Source organism: Ostrea edulis, chromosome 2 (assembly GCF_947568905.1).
Source record: "Ostrea edulis chromosome 2, xbOstEdul1.1, whole genome shotgun sequence".
Classification (NCBI taxonomy): Eukaryota; Metazoa; Mollusca; class Bivalvia; order Ostreida; family Ostreidae; genus Ostrea; species Ostrea edulis.
Genome location: NC_079165.1, coordinates 56,020,395 through 56,038,116, shown reverse-complemented (window position 1 = coordinate 56,038,116; position 17,722 = coordinate 56,020,395). Strand labels below are relative to the sequence as shown.

Sequence of the window (17,722 nt, the reverse complement as noted above, 5' to 3'; positions counted from 1 at the left end):
ATTACTACCCCCTTTTCATAATTTTTTTTGGTGGCAATAATTTCTCTGAAATGTATGAATTCCCAGTCTATCTCATCCCTCTTTCAATTCATGTAATCGTTTCACGCTTTTTGTCAGCGTGAAATGCGCTTTTTGTCCCCCCCCCCCCCCCCCCCCCCCCCGTTTAAAATTACAAACGCCCACAAAATAGCAAAATATACGTATGTAGACGTTATATGTTCATTATCTAAATGAAAAAGAACCCACTCTCTTATTGGCACAATTTCGTTAGCTTCCAGGGGCTTCGCCCCCTGCACGCCCATCAGTGCTAAGCTTCAAGGCAACTCCAGCCTTCTACTGCCCCCCCCCCCCCCCCGTTATGAAATTCCTGGATCCGCCCTGGTAATATCCATACTTCAGGTGGCTGTGGCTAAAGTAACGATTCAAAGTATTACATTAGAATATGTAGGGAATTTTTAAAAAAAGAGATTGTATTCAAGAGTAGCAGAGCCACACTATATTATATGAATATACATTCTCAAGTTGTGCTGATTCAAACTTTCTTTTCAAATTCTGGACCCGCAAGTGGGGTTAAAATCGAGGATCAAATATACCCAGTGAAAAACTCCTTTTCAGGAACAGCAAGGTGACTTTAGTAAAAGTGATTGTGAAACATCCTGTTTTGTTTGGATTCAAAACTCTCTTGGCTAGGGTGTGGTTATAACATGGGTCAAACTATATTGTGGGAATAAAAATGTAAAGCAATCTTTTAAAAATCTTCTGAGAAATAGCAGGCCGGGCCAAGGTGACTCAGGTGACGACGCGACACTTGCTACAAACAAACTTTTTTCAAAATTGATGAAAAAGAAGATTTTATAAGTAGAATGTACATACAATTTACCGCATGGAATGTTTATTCCCATAATTTCTCAATTAAGTCTAAACGTGGGGAAATTTAGGGAGGCCCGGGATAATATATTTCAACTTTTGAACACTATTGAAAATTTAAAAGTTCTTTATTGATTTAAAGGATTTTTATATTTGTACTTATTACAACTAAACTAAGCCAAACAATAGGCCTATATATATCAACCCATGCATTCATTTGTTGTTGTTTATATCAAGTGTTTTAAAAATATAATAACATGATTATTATGTTAATTCTTTCCTAGACATTGTGAGGATGTCATCACTTAACAGGTTTCGTCGGAGAGAGAGAGAGCAGGGGTGGATCCAGGAATTATGGTTAGGGGCGGGCGCAACATTATGAGACGGGGGGGGGGGGGGGGGGGGGGGCTTGAGGCCCTTCGTGGGTCCAGCTCCTGGATTTTATAGGGCTTGAAATATGTCTCCTATGTAGTAATTTTTACTATTTTCTATCATTTTTAATAAGGTAAAATTAATAAAATGACGCAAATTTTAAGGAGTTTTAGAAAAAATGTAAGTTCTCCCAATTTAATTCAATAAATCAAAAGATTTTGTCATTTATTTCTCCGAGAGTGAAAGAAATTATTGCTTCTTTTATCGTTTACATTTTTCTAAACAAGAGACTACGATTTGCCTTCAATTTGAAAATTGGGGGGGGGGGGGGGTGCGCCCTCCCTTAAATCCGCCATTGGAGAGAGAGAGAGAGAGAGAGAGAGAGAGAGAGAGAGAGAGAGAGAGAGATCTATAGAGTATTCTTTTAGCGAGAACAACGAACGATAACTCTAGATGTTTAGACTATAATAACGCCTCATCCTACGAACGGGAAGCATAAAAAAGTATTCAGAACAATCTGTTGTATAGCTGGTAAGCTTTACATAAATGTTTTAAATGGATGTTTTAAAACTTATTTGACATGTTTTAATTCTATAATACGAATTGTGCTGTTTTGCAGAGTGCATATTCTAGGCCTATTTCTTCCTAAGCTGTTAAGATGTCTACTTTCGATTTAAAGGATTGTATGGTGTATGTAGTCCTTTCGTGATCTGTTTTAAAGTATCAATTAATTTGTTTGATTTTAGGTTTATGATTATATAGATCTTAAAACACTGCCTATTATATTTGATATAAGCTTTCTATCATAATGATGACTTCGTTGTAACATAGATGCGAGGAAATTCGAATGTAACTTGTTAGTGCTAATTATTCTGATTCGATTTGCAAAAAGAAAGGAGAAAATTTGCTTACTTAAATATTATGGATAGTCCTTTCCTTTGGAAACGAGGAAAAGCACACACCCCCCCCCCCTATTTTTACCCAAAGCTATATGTAGATTTATATAAATTGGAATAAACTTATCTTATCTATAAGCTAGCTGCTTCTATATAATGTACGGTTCAAGCCCAGTATTCCGACGGTCCGATAGTCCGACGGTCCGATAGTCGACGGGCTGGGCCCGGTAGTCCGACGGTCCGATAGTCCGACGGTTCAATATTCCAACGGTCCGATAGTCCGACATGTTGACCATCACCAAAAATGTTAATTAATAGAGTTAAAATGTATTCATGTCAGGCATTATTTTAAGGAAATTACCAGAAACCGCCAAAATCGACACGGCCTGATTATAAATTAGACAATCAATTTCTGACCAAAATCATTCAAGTGTGAACTTACAGCGGCATAGAAAGGCAATATATAAATATATTATTCGTTCGGACTAATTAGCCATTTGTTTGCACGAAATAGAAAATCGTTCGGACAAATTAGCAATTTGTTCGGACGAATTAGCTATTTGATCGGACACATTAGTAATTCTTTCGGACAAATTAGTAATTCGTTCGGACGAATTATGGATTTGTTCGGACGAAATAGACATTCGTTCGGACAAATTAGCCATTTGTTCGGACGAATTAGCAATTTGTTCGGACGAATTTGTTATTAGCTATAAGGCAACGCCAATGCCGTAGTCAAATACTGTAAAGTGTTGGTAGGAGAGCACAAAACTTAGATTGGGACACATGCTAAAATGGGATTCAATTCCAAAATTTTCCACATAAACGTCATGGAGATGGCGACGGTATCCTACATAATCACCCCCAACCCCTGATATAACAAGCTAAAAATGGTAGGAATCCCTACACCCTGCTCAGTCTTAAAAGTTTGAAGTAGGCCTCAAGTGGGGAAGGATCAGCCCCCCCCCCCCCCCCCCCTGTTGCTACGTCCCTGACGAGTATCCGCTGTCAGCCCTCCCTACAAGCCTATAGATATCTGTATATATGTATACCTTCATGTATCTACATACATGTAGCTCTCTATAAAGACACGATGAAAATGTTCCTTAAATTCAGCATACATACATACAGACAGACAGACATACATACAGACACACACACAGCGAATAGGAATGAATGAACCCACGGGTGATGGAGAAAGGAACGAAGCGTAATCAACCGTGTACTTCCGACGATGCCGAAATATATACATGTAGATGTAGGTGGGTACCTGTAAAGTGCGAAACGAAACGAAATCTACCGAAACGAAAACCCACTGAAATGAAATGAAACAGATTGTATAACCGAACTCTTTTATTAGAAATGGTATCTTGTGCCCCTGTGAAAATTACCACATATAAATAAAATTCGCTTCCCCTTTGATATAGGCTTTCAGCTTGACTGATACACAGTTTTAAAAGCTGGAAAAGGGGGGGGGGGGATGAGTAAGCAAAATGTACATATCTGAAGTTGATTAAATAACATGTGCAATTAGTTTCAGATCAATAAATTTCAGAACGGAGAGTTACAGTCTCAGAGGTCTGGCGAAACACACTAAACAAGGGGTGGGGTCGCTGGCGTTGGATCCGCTTTTGGTTATAGATACATTGTTTTAAGAAACTGGTGTCTGAGAAATTTGAAAGCAGGAAGAGCTCTTAACCTTTTATTTTATCTCTAACTGCTGAGGTGCGAGTACTTTCAATAATGTACAAAGTTAGATAGTATACCATATTATATGAATGCAATTCGGTAAAATATATATGTGTGTGTTATTAAAAATTATTATTGATATGTAGTGAATCTAAATATAACTCTATACATTTGTTTTGTTGCTAGGACGGGGAATTGAAAACGGGACGGAAAACAGAATTTTTTATGCAATAATATCAGGAGGAGGTCAGCATTTTGTAAACTCAAAAGGCTTATGAACAAGGGAAGCAGAAATTGCAAAGAGAACGGGAAGACACACTCAGAATCCACCGTTTGATATACTACATACAAATACACAACATCCACATGTATACATAGATTTGACTTTAGAGCAAAAAATACTGAAACGTGTATTTATGCCGAACTGTAATCCTCTGTTCTGAAATTTATGGATCCGAAACTAATTGCACAGGGTATTCAATCAACTTCGGATATGAACTTTGTGCTTACTCACCCTCTTCCAACTTTTAAAACTTTGTATCTGTCAAGCCGAAAGCTTACCACAATGGGGAGGCAAATTTTATTTATATGTGGTAACTTTAACAGGGGGCTTAAGATACCATTTTTAATTATTATAATTAATAGAGTTCGGTTATACACCATTTTTAATTATTATAATTAATAGAGTTCGGTTATACAATCTGTTTCGTTTCGGTGGGTTTCGTCTTGTTTTGGTGGGTTACATTTTGGTAGATTTCGTTTCGTTTCGCACTTTACAGGTACCCGATGTAGGTCGAACCCGTTCAAAGTTTTCCCACTGTGCGATGTTTTGCTCTTGTGACGTAAAAAGTCGCTCTGGCACACGGCACTTAATCCTGTTTTCTGCTGCCTGTTACATAGCGATCTCTTATATATGTGGCCACAAATTATCGGAGTTTCGGACTCTCGGACCGTCGGACTACCGAACTGTCGGACTGTCGGACCGTCGGAATACTGGGCGGTCACCATAATGTACAATTATATAATTTACCATCGGTACCATTTTATAGCAATGGTACCATCGGTTACTACTAATGATAAACTCTTGTCTCTTGATTTCTTTTGCATCTGGCTGCCATATTTACTATTATTTTTCATTCATGATTAAATTGTGAAAGCTAAAGAATATAGATTCAAAATTATTCAAATTATGATCCCCCCGGCGTATAGGCTATAGGGAAAATCTTTCACAACTTTCTTCTCAAAAACAGTACATTTACATTATATGTACCCAGTTTGTCTACTCAACCCAGGGTTTTGACTCTAGGATGGGTCCAAATTAGTCATATCTTTTAATATTTAGCTCACCTGAGCCGAATTTCTGATCAAAGTTGTCCATTGTCTGTCATTGTTGTACACTTTTCACAATTTTATCTTCTTCTTCAGAACCACTGGGTCAATTTCAACCAAATTTGGCACAGAGTATTCTTGGGTAAAGTGGATTAAAGTTTGTTCAATGAAGGGTCATGCACCCCACCCAAGGGGAGATAATTAAGAGAAGGCAAAAAATTGAGTGGGGTCATTTAAAAATCTTCTTCTCAAGAACCACTAAGCCAGAAGAGCTGAAATTTACATGAAAGCTTCCTGACATAGTGCAGATTACAGTTTGTTAAAAGCATGGCCCCTGGGGGTTGGATGGGGCCACAATAGGTGATCAAAGTTTTACATAAAAATATATAGGAAAAATCTTTTCTAGAATCTTCTTCTCAAGAACCACTGGACCAGAAAAGCTGAAATTTACATGAAAGCTTCCTGACATAGTGCAGATTACAGTTTGTTAAAATAATGACCCCCGTGGGTTGGATGGGGCCACAATAGGTGATCAAAGTTTTACATAAAAATATATAGGAAAAATCTTTTCTAGAATCTTCTTCTCAAGAACCACTGCAGTCTTCACGAAAACTCAGTGGTCCGAAGACCAGGGCCAGTCAATTTTAGGGTCAGGTCAGTGAAAATAAAAAATCAGGAAGTCCGATGGGCTTGTAGACTTTTTGTTAGTTACATTAGATGGATATTCTAAACATCTTATTTGCTTAAATTTACCATAAAAATAAATCAATAAATAGCACCTAAAGTAAGTGTTTGGACATCATGGTTTGTTTATTTCTTTAAAGAACGGTAACTATACTTGTAATTGTCAAGATAACTTGTACGTTGATCATGTGAATATTCAAAGAACAACTTGTTGAAACAAAAAAAATGGCAGCGTTCTGTATCGCATTGCATACCGGTAATTGCTGCTTAATTGCATTGTCCAATAAAATGAACTTTGTCAATTGCAGTTATCTCTCATTTTATGCAACTTCTATAGTTTATAGAATTAATCAATCGTTTACATTTGATGTTGGAAGAGAACTCGGGCTACTTCCTAAAGTGCTCTCAGGCTGTTTTCATGTTTGTGAAATATACATGAATGTGTAGTCTTGTTGTTTGTGGGCAAAGAGAGAGAAAATATCGCGTACGGTGTTGTTTTTCTGGTATTGACAGAAAGGATGTCTTAGGGTGGATATGAATATAAGTAATAACCATAGTTTCAGTAAATTAATTGTACAATTTTACAATGCATTCCATAAAGTATGTGATAAATATGTACTATGAAAATTTGGGGGGGCCAGTAAATTTCACTGTGGGAAAGCTAATTCAGACAATTCACTGGTCTGACTGGCCAGCAAGTTTTAAATGTTTTCGTGAAGACTGCCAATGGGCCAGAAAAGCTGAAATTTACATGAAAGCTTCCTGACATAGTGCAGATTCAAGTTTGTTAAACTCATGACCCCTGGAGTTAGGATGGGGCCACAATAGGGGATCAAAGTTTTATATAATTAATAAATAGAAAAAAATCTGTAAAAATTTTCTCCTTAAGAACCATTGGGCTAAAGAAGTTTACATTTGCACAAAAGCTTCCTGACATAGTGCAAATTGAAGTTTGTAAAAATGATGGTCCCCGGGGGTAAGATGGGGCCACAGTAGGGGATCAAAATTTTACATACAAATATATAGGGAAAATCCTTAAAAATTTTCTTCTGTAAAATCACTGGCCAGAAAAGTTTACATTTTCATGAAAGCTTCATGACATAGTGCAGATTCAATTTTGTAAAAATCATAACCTTGGGAGTAGGATGGGCCACAATAGGGATCAAAGTATATAGGAAAAATCTTTAAATAGGAGTCAAGGTGACTCAGGTGAGCGATGTGACCCATGGGCCTCTTGTTTAATGTTAATACACCTATTATATTATTTTTAAAAAGCCTTTCATCAGTGTATGCACTTTTGAGGGCAGTGAAGTTCTATCGCAATTCACCTTTGAATTAGAACGCTTTGGCCGACATAGTATTGCATTGTGTGACGACACAATTGAATTTGTTTGTAATACAATTGCGAAATGCAACAGAAACTCTCATTGTTCATATGTATAAGTCCGCCCAAATTCCCTAATACGGGAGTAGTCAGCATTTGAAAACATGACGGCCAGATGCTAGATGGAAAAAAAACTTCAAAGGAAGAAAGAGAAAAAGTTGTATTCTTGTGTTGTTGTCTCATAAATTTAATATTAAAAAAAAATCCTAACATATTTTCCTATACTTGTGTCCAAACATACCTTCGAATATTTATTAAAGCCTCATACGACCCAAAAACTCGATCACAGCTTTTGATGATTTCGTTCATAGACGTAGCCATGTTAGGTAGCCAGTCAATTCGAATCCTGGTTCATTTCAATATTGGCACAATAGCGTCTAGATGTGTACTAATACCCCACAAATATTTTAGCTAAATTGTTTAAATGATATACCACCCCAGTCCTATTAAATGATAATTATTCATATAGCTAAACTCACGGCAGTGCGGCTTTCATTAGTCACGAGCGGCCGCGTCGACCGGTCTCCATCTAATGCCCTTATGTAGCATTTTCGTTCATCTAGAGCTTATTTTACCTTTACAAAAACTGGTACAAAAATGTTTTAATTTCTATTAATTATTCGTGTTGATAATAAATGAAGAGAGAATACATAACTTACAACCGATTTTATGAATAGATACCAATAGCAAGAGTTCGAATTGACCGGCTACCTAACATGGCTATGTCAACAAATGAAATCATTTGAAGCTGCGAGTTTTCGGGTGGTGTATGGCTTTAATGAATGTTTGAAGGTATGTTTGGACGCAAGTATATAGTAGGAAAATATGTTAAGATTTTTTTTACATTGAGTTTATGAGACAGCAACACAAGAATACACCGATTTGAGGCCTCAAACGTCCGCAGCTTTTTGTGACCCGTAAATCAAAGGTTTTTATAAGATGTGGATCTTTTCAGAGAGCTATGTACAGTTCTCCAGCTACACTGAATCCGCTCGAGAAAGTGGGCGGGCTGTAATCGGCCAATGAAAACTCTTGTTGTATTACATCAAAAATGTCATTCAAATTGTTCAATCGTCTCATTCAATTGTGTCGTCACACAACGCAATACTATATCGGGTAAAGCGTTCTAATTTAAAGGTGAATTGTGATAAGAACACATCTTGTTTTATACTATTGCTGAACATTAGAATTTAGCTTATATATTCAGAACAGAAATTTTTTTCTAGATTTCATAGCCCTTGGGAATAGTGATACTTTTTCACAAGTACTCAGGTGACCGATAAGGCCTGTGGGTCTCTTGTTTCTCAAATCTATACCTAGGGGTAGGTTTGGGCCACAATACGGACTCAAAGTTTTACATGAGAATGACAATGTATGGGCAAAACTTTTTTTAGATATAGACCATGGGGTTAGGCCAAAATTAGAATTTTTTTTTACATGATACATGAATATAGGGGTATACAAAGCATCCCTTTGTTATGTGGATTCAGGGCTAATTCATAACCTCATTTGGCTTGGGTGGGATCATAATATGGTACAATTTTTTTGGTGAGATTAAAAATGGTAAAAAAGCTGTCTTATTTAAAATATTCTTCTGATGAACAACAGGACCAGGTTGGCTCAGGTGAGCATTGTGGCCCATGGGCCTCTTGTCATTATGTATTATCTGCCCATTTCGTTATATAAAAGGCAGTATTCGTTCACTTTATACATGTATATGTGACCCCATGCATTGAATATGAGAAGTTCCGTTTACTTCGCACTGTTCCTTTGTATTCATTGTGTTTGAGTTAATTTGTATTATATGATTGATTGGGACCCACAACTTGAAATTTAAAAAAAAAGCAGTATTGTATTGTATATGTACAGGTACGAGGAACATTAATCATACACCACACACACACACATATTTGTTAATTAGTAAGTTTTGTGTCTAAACGTTGTCCCTTGGTGCCGTATGTTGATATGTTCAATGACAATTCTATTGTGCACATACATGTGGTGTATACTATGGATAATGCATTCTTAAGACATAGTTGTAAAATGTCTTAGTATTAAATTTCTACTGAGAATTTTTATTAAACAGGATGGCCCTGCCCTAAAATAAGAAGACTGTTTGGAATAACTTTTCGTGTTAGAGGATTTTATATTGGTTGGTACGATGTCAGACGACAGCCCTGCCATTTCGATGGTGGCGGCCATCGACTTCGGCACCACTTACTCAGGGTATGCCTTCTCAAAGAAGGACGATTATGAGACAGACAAACTGAAAATTTCCTACAACCAATGGAAATCACCCACCATGATCTCTCTAAAGACCCCCACAACAGTTTTACTAGGCCCTGACAAAAAATTAATTGCGTTCGGTTACGATGCGGAATCGCAATACACAGCGCTAGCAGAGCAAGAATCGCACAAGGGCTACTACTACTTCAGACAATTCAAAATGGAACTGTACAACGAAATCAGAAAGTCTGTAAGTGTGATATTGAGTATTACAGGTTGTATTTCTATCCATTCTGTAATTAAACCTGGACATTTTAACAAAACTTTCAAGGAATCTGACTGTATGTTGTGCCTGTATTATAACATCTGGATACTGTAGTAGGGCTGGGACGATTCAGGGTTAGTTTGATTCAGTTTGGTTTCGATTCAGAACAGCACGGTTTGGTTATTTTCGATTCGGTTCATGTTAGGTCCAATTTATCTACCGACAGCACAAAAATTAACAATTTTAATGAGTAGGATATTTGATTTTATATATATGTTGTCATTTGTAATGACATTTTATAACTTTGATAGAAAAAGAAAACATCGACAGTCTATTAAAATTTGTTATATTAATGTGCTACATAAGTTTTCGATTATTAAACAAATCTATAGTGAATCTAAAATGTATATGATATTGCTTTCATTGATATGTAAAAATTCAACAATTCTATCAATTGAGAGTCCTTTAAAATATTTCCTTTATTGATTTATTTCTCTCATATTAACTGTCAAATCTGTGTTATTACATGTACCAACGGTGTTAATTTCACTCCACCACTGACAGAAATGCTATATGAAATGTAAAGATAAACTGCAATGATCTTACGGACCATATTCTGAGTGGTGAAAATGCTAACTTTCAACACAGTAATGATTTAAATATCTGCTGCATAAAAAACCACATGTTGATGCACATCACTTGGACACCATATTTGTTGTTTTGGTGTATGTAAAATCTAAACCGAATCGAACTAAAATCCGGAATTTGTCATCGGTGCATCGAATCGAATGGTATGAATCGCGGTGCACCGAAATTTTCGGTGCACTGCACAGCCCAAAACTGTAGATTTTAAAAAGTTTGATAGGACCAGTGTACTAAGAATAATGAGATTGTTCAGTGTGTTCTGGAACTGGGTAAATTGTTATTTTAAGAACAAAGCAGAGCAGTTTTGTGTTTAGGACAGTAGTTTTCTACTACATACGTACATCAATCTGATTAAAACCAGATCCTGAGATCCGCTCACTTAGATCACTACACTAGGATCTGACGTAACCCCATATAGGGTCATATCCGCATGACCTTTCGTTAAGCCAATCAATTTGACCCTGTCGATTTATAATAACGATAATTTTTCTCCCATGAACCTTTGTGTCATTATTTATATTAGAGATGCAATAAAAATGGCTGCACGTTTGACAGACGACTGCACACCTGTCAAAACATGTGATTTAAACAAAGTCTGTATTTTCTGCGGGTTTTCTTTCGTTCAAATGCTAAAAAATCCCGATGGAGTTCACAATTCAAGGAAAATGGCTGCGATTGTTTGGTTTGAAAGAAAACATATCGCAGCTAGATGCGACGTAACAATGCACCGTTTATGTCGACTGTCGTTATATTTCTCATGTTATTTAAGTAAACCATCTTGAAAACTATTCAAATCGTACCCATCCCTATTCATACATAAATCGAAATTCACAATTTATTTAATTTGGGTATATTTCATATCGTACGTTTTGTTGTTTGTATGAACGGAATAGATTAGGCATTATTGCGAAATTTTAAAATTCATTATGCGAGAATATACAATTTTACAGTGTGGAATAAACTTCGTGGGAGAGAGATTACAGCAATTTGTTTACGAATTGCCAGGAACCGCCTAAATAGCCATCATTGTCAGTATGGCGCAATCTGACTGGCTGATAGTTCTCATGAATATTCCAAGCGAAAGGTCATGCGGACATGACCCCCTATGGGGTTATATCAGATCCTATTGTAGCGATTGTGAGCGTATTCTAGGATCTGATTTTGATCAGATTGATACGTACATACATGTATGTTATTGTAGATGAAAAGACTTTGACAGGTATGTTCTGTAACTTTACGGTCCTTGATGAGGGATGTAAGTGGCAGACTTTGATTAGGAATGTAATTGACAGACCTTAATGGGGGATGTAAGTGGCGGACCATGATTAGGGATGTAAGTGACGGACCTTGATTAGAGATGTAAAATACTTGATTAAGGATGTAAGTGGCGGACCTTGATTAGGAATGTAAGTGGCGGACTTTGATTAGGGATGTAAGTGGCGGACCTTGATTAGGGATGTAGATGTCGGACCTTGATTAGGGATATAAGTGACAGACCTTGATTAGGGATGTAAGTGAAGGACCTTAATTATGGATATAAGTGACGGACCTTGATTGGGGATGTAAATGATTTGATTAGGGATGTAAGTGACAGACCTTGATGAGGGATGTAAGTGGCGGACCTTGATTAGGAATGTAAGTGACAGACTTTGATGAGGGATGTAAGTGGCGGACCTTGATTAAGGATGTAAGTGGCGGACCTTGATTAGGGATATATTTAACAGACCTTGATTAGGGATGTAAGTGGCAGACTTTGATTTTGGATGTAAGTGGTGGACCTTAATTAGGGATGTACGTGAGGGATCTTGATTAGGGATGTAAGTTACAGAACTTAATTAGGGATGTAAATGGTGCGAATTTGATTAGGGATATAAGTGACAAACCTTGATTAGGGATGTAAGTGACGGACCTTGATTAGGGATGTAAGTGACGGACCTTGATTAGGGATGTAAGTGACAGACCTTGATTAGGGATATAAGTGACGGACCTTGATTAGGGATATAAGTGACGGACCTTGATTAGGGATATAAGTGACAGACCTTGATTAGGGATGTAAGTGACAGACCTTGATTAGGAATGTAAGTGGCGGACTTTGATTAGGGATGTAAGTGGCGGACTTTGATTAGGGATGTAAGTGACAGACCTTGATTAGGAATGTAAGTGGCGGACTTTGATTAGGGATGTAAGTGGCGGACTTTGATTAGGGATGTAAGTGACGGACCTTGATTAGGAATGTATATGGCGGACTTTGATTAGGGATGTAAGTAGCGAACCTTGATTAGGAATGTAAGTGACGGACCTTGATTAGGGATGTAAGTGACGGACCTTGATTAGGGATGTAAGTGATAGACTTTGATTAGGCATGTAAGTGACAGACCTTGATTGGGGATATAAATGATTTGATTAGGGATTTAAGTGACAGACCTTGATTAGGGATGTAAGTGGCGGACCTTGATTAGGAATATAAGTGAAAGACCTTGATTAGGGATGTAAGTGACGGACCTTGATTAGGGATGTAAGTGACAGACCTTGATTAAGGATGTAAGTGGCGGACCTTGATTAAGGATGTAAGTGGCAGACTTTGATTAGGGATATATTTGACAGACCTTGATTAGGGATGTAAGTGACGGACTTTGATTTTGGATCTAAGTGGCAGACCTTGATAAGGGATGGACGTGAGGGATCTTGATTAGGGATATAAGTTACAGAACTTAATTAGGGATGTAAATGGCGGACTTTGATTAGGGATATAAGTGACAGACCTTGATTAGGGATGTAAGTGGCGGACCTTGATTAGGAATGTAAGTGACGGACCTTGATTAGGAATGTATATGGCGGACTTTGATTAGGAATGTATATGGCGGACTTTGATTAGGGATGTAAGTGGCGGACCTTGATTAGGGATGTATATGGCGGACTTTGATTTAGGGATGTAAGTGGCGGACCTTGATTAGGAATGTAAGTGACAGACCTTGATTAGGGATGTAAGTGACGGACCTTGATGAGGGATGTAAGTGGCAGACCTTGATAAGGGATGTAAGTGGCGGACCTTGATTAGGGATGTAAGTGGCGGACCTTGATTAGGGATATATTTGACAGACCTTGATTAGGGATGTAAGTGGCGGACTTTGATTTTGGATGTAAGTGGCGGACCTTGATAAGGGATGGACGTGACGGACCTTGATTAGGAATGTATATGGCGGACTTTGATTAGGGATGTAAGTGGCAGACCTTGATTAGGAATGTAAGTGACGGACCTTGATTAGGAATGTATATGGCGGACTTTGATTAGGGATGTAAGTGGCGAACCTTGATTAGGGATGTAAGTGACAGACCTTGATTAGGGATGTAAGTGACAGACCTTGATTAGGGATTTAAGTGACGGACCTTGATTAGGGATGTAAGTGACAGACCTTGATTAGGAATGTAAGTGGCGGACTTTGATTAGGGATGTTAGTGACGGACCTTGATTAGGAATGTATATGGCGGACTTTGATTAGGGATGTAAGTGGCGGACCTTGATTAGGAATGTAAGTGACGGACCTTGATTAGGAATGTAAGTGACAGACCTTGATTAGGAATGTAAGTGGCGGACCTTGATTAGGGATATATTTGACAGACCTTGATTAGGGATGTAAGTGGCGGACTTTGATTTTGGATGTAAGTGGCGGATCTTGATAAGGGATGGACGTGACGGATCTTGATTAGGAATGTAAGTGGCGGACTTTGATTAGGGATGTAAGTGGCGGACTTTGATTAGGGATGTTAGTGACGGACCTTGATTAGGAATGTATATGGCGGACTTTGATTAGGGATGTAAGTGGCGGACCTTGATTAGGAATGTAAGTGACGGACCTTGATTAGGAATGTATATGGCGGACTTTGATTAGGGATGTAAGTGGCGAACCTTGATTAGGGATGTAAGTGACGAACCTTGATTAGGAATGTAAGTGACAGACCTTGATTAGGGATTTAAGTGACGGACCTTGATTAGGGATGTAAGTGACAGACCTTGATTAGGAATGTAAGTGGCGGACTTTGATTAGGGATGTTAGTGACGGACCTTGATTAGGAATGTATATGGCGGACTTTGATTAGGGATGTAAGTGGCGGACCTTGATTAGGAATGTAAGTGACGGACCTTGATTAGGAATGTAAGTGACAGACCTTGATGAGGGATGTAAGTGGCGGACCTTGATTAGGGATATATTTGACAGACCTTGATGAGGGATGTAAGTGACGGACTTTGATTTTGGATGTAAGTGGCGGATCTTGATAAGGGATGGACGTGACGGATCTTGATTAGGGATATAAGTGACAGACCTTGATTAGGGATGTAAGTGGCGGACCTTGATTAGGAATGTAAGTGGCGGACTTTGATTAGGGATGTAAGTGGCGGACTTTGATTAGGGATGTTAGTGACGGACCTTGATTAGGAATGTATATGGCGGACTTTGATTAGGGATGTAAGTGGCGGACCTTGATTAGGAATGTAAGCGACGGACCTTGATTAGGGATGTAAGTGACGGACCTTGATGAGGGATGTAAGTGACGGACCTTGATTAGGAATGTAAGTGACGGACCTTGATTAGGGATGTAAGTGACGGACTTTGATTAGGGATGTAAGTGGCGGACCTTGATTAGAGATGTAAGTGACGAACCTTAATTAGGGATGTAAGTGATTTGATTAGGGATGTAAGTGACCGACCTCGATTAGGGATGTAAGTGGCGGACCTTGATTAGGAATGTAAATGGCGGACTTTGATTAGGGATTTAAGTGACGGACCTTGGTTAGGGATTTAAGTGACAGACCTTGATTAGGGATGTAAGTGGCGGATCTTGATTAGGGATGTAAGTTACGGACTGTTATTATGCATGATAAAACTATAAATATGATAAAAAAATTATTATACCAGAATCCTGTTTGTTTGTTTGCTTAGAAACTTACCAAGAAAACTACAATACCAGATATAAACGGAAGGCGTCTGCCTGCCATGGACATATTTGCACACGCGATTGGTTTCTTGCAACAACACTTGCTTGATGATTTGAACAGCCGTGGAACTGGTATTACATATCCACAGGAAATTCATTGGGTGCTTACGGTTCCTGCCATTTGGGACGATCCTGCGAAACAGTTCATGAGAGAAGCTGCGAAAAAAGTTTGTGAATATAATTTTAGCCTGATACGCACTATGCACATTACCAAGTGCAACATGACAGTTAAAAGATCGTGAAGTTAGGCTTGAATAATTTAAACACTTACAGAGTGAATTTATTTGATATAAAATGAATTTCATAAATCAGTTATACTTCAGGCAAAAATCCAGAGTGAAAACTTGACAATAGCCCTGGAGCCAGAGGCAGCGTCCATTTACTGTAAACATTTATCATTGGAAAAGGGCGAAGAGAATGAAAACTTCGACGTATTTCAGAAAGGAAGCCGCTACATGGTGCTTGATGCAGGAGGTAAATGTGAAGTGTTAAAGAGAGTTTGAAGATGATTCTAGCATAGATAAAAAGATAGATTTAGTACTTTGTAATTTTAGGAGGAACTGTTGACATCACATTACATGAAATTCAAGAAGATGGAAGAATACGAGAACTTGAGCAAGCTACCGGTGGCCCTTGGGGTGGGACGTACGTTGATCAAACCTTCTATAGCCTTTTGTCGGAAATTTTGGGCAAGAATGAGTTTGTAAGATACCGTAAAGAACATCCTTCCGATATGATGGAGTTGTATCGTGAATTTGAACTTAAAAAGCGTTCAATGGCGGGACGCGATGATTCCGACGAATCAGAATGTTCTGGTGCTCGAAGTATTACTTTGAAAATTCCTCTGACCTTAAAAGAATTTTGTAGAGAGATTCATAACAAAAATATTCAGGATGTGGCAAGCGAAACTCCCTGTTGTGATGGTCTTCTATGGCGTCAAGATAAACTCAGAATTAAGCATGAACGTTTTTCAAGAATGTTCTCAGTTGCGTGTGATGGTATTGTGGATCATATAAAACGGCTTCTTTCTCAAAAGTCAAGAGGAACAAACACAATTCTCATGGTAGGTGGCTTTTCAGAATCGTTGCTTTTGCAAGATAAAATCCGACGTTCATTCCCAGACATGCGTGTTGTGGTACCACACGAAGCTGGGCTTGCAGTGCTGAGGGGCGCAGTCCTATATGGTCATGACCCGAAAACTATTTCTGTGAGGGTTGCGAGATGCACGTATGGAGTAGGAACATGTGAACAATTCAATGCTTCTTGCCATCCTAAGTCCAGAAAGAAAAAAATAAATGACTCATGGTACTGTAGTGGCGTGTTTAGTAAACATGTTCAGAAAGGAGACGTATTGGAAGTCGATCAGGCTCAAGCAGATCACCCCTATGTCCCCCTTCACGAGGATCAAAGAAGTATATCTTTCAAAATTTTTACATCAACTGAAGACGATCCAAAATTTACGAACGATGAAAGTTGCAGGTATCTAGGATGTCTTGAAATAGATATTTCAAAACTGAAACGCGAATCAAACAAATCTGTTCGTGTGAAGTTCATATTTGGTGGAACAGAAATAAAAGTTGTGGGCAAAATAGAGGAAACGAATGAAGAGACCGAGGTTACGTTTAACTTTTTGGAGGAGAATCCAGATTCAATTGATGATGAAGTGTGTATAAATTGATAATAAATTGATAAACTTCATTTGTTTTTTCAGTAAAATGTTAATAGAAATCGACGGAAGTCTACTGTCCTTCAAAACGTAGGTACATCAGATAGGAAAATCACGTGACTACTCGTACTGCTCACACAATGTGTTAGTAATCTGTTTATTTTCTTTCAATCCGATAACATTGTAACACTGTACGATTAATACCATATGGTCCTCCGAATATAACGTTTTACTGAAAATCACACAATACATGATGATTTTGAGCTGAATCCGGTATTAATCGACCGTTCATTACTGCAGTAACCATCATTCAACATGGCAACGACAGAAATGTAAAGTATGCAATTATCAGACCGAAAACTGTTCTTTATGCACATAATAAGCAAAATATGAAGCGATGATTTTGAAAGGAAATCGGACAATTATCTACCTTTCTTCGCTTGTTTTGTATAGCAAAACAGTGAGGTACTTCCATTCGAAATAAAATGGCATAAGAGTTAATTTTGCTGAAAAAAATGAAAAAGTTACTCAGTTAGTTACATATTGTATGGGGCCCCGAGCTCAAATATCTCATTTATTTTACTGTTCATCGACTTGAAGAAACATGTGCAGAGTAAAGCAATCTCTGGCATATTTTACTGTGCTTGGACTGCTTTTAGTGGATTTTTATGTTCCCCAAACAAAGTTTGGGAACATATTGTTTT

The 17,722-nt window shown here is 38.0% G+C and overlaps 1 protein-coding gene across 1 annotated transcript; it reads left to right on the top strand.

The window, feature by feature from the left end:
- The first annotated feature begins 1,681 nt into the window (after window positions 1-1,681).
- LOC130051811 (heat shock 70 kDa protein 12B-like) lies at window positions 1,682-17,050 on the top strand. The gene is made up of 5 exons (XM_056154508.1): window positions 1,682-1,770; window positions 9,308-9,697; window positions 15,298-15,519; window positions 15,676-15,826; window positions 15,907-17,050. Exons 2-5 carry the CDS (start codon window positions 9,383-9,385, stop codon window positions 17,028-17,030), a joined length of 1,812 nt encoding a protein of 603 aa, XP_056010483.1. The 5' UTR covers window positions 1,682-1,770; window positions 9,308-9,382; the 3' UTR covers window positions 17,031-17,050.
- The last annotated feature ends 672 nt before the right edge of the window (window positions 17,051-17,722 follow it).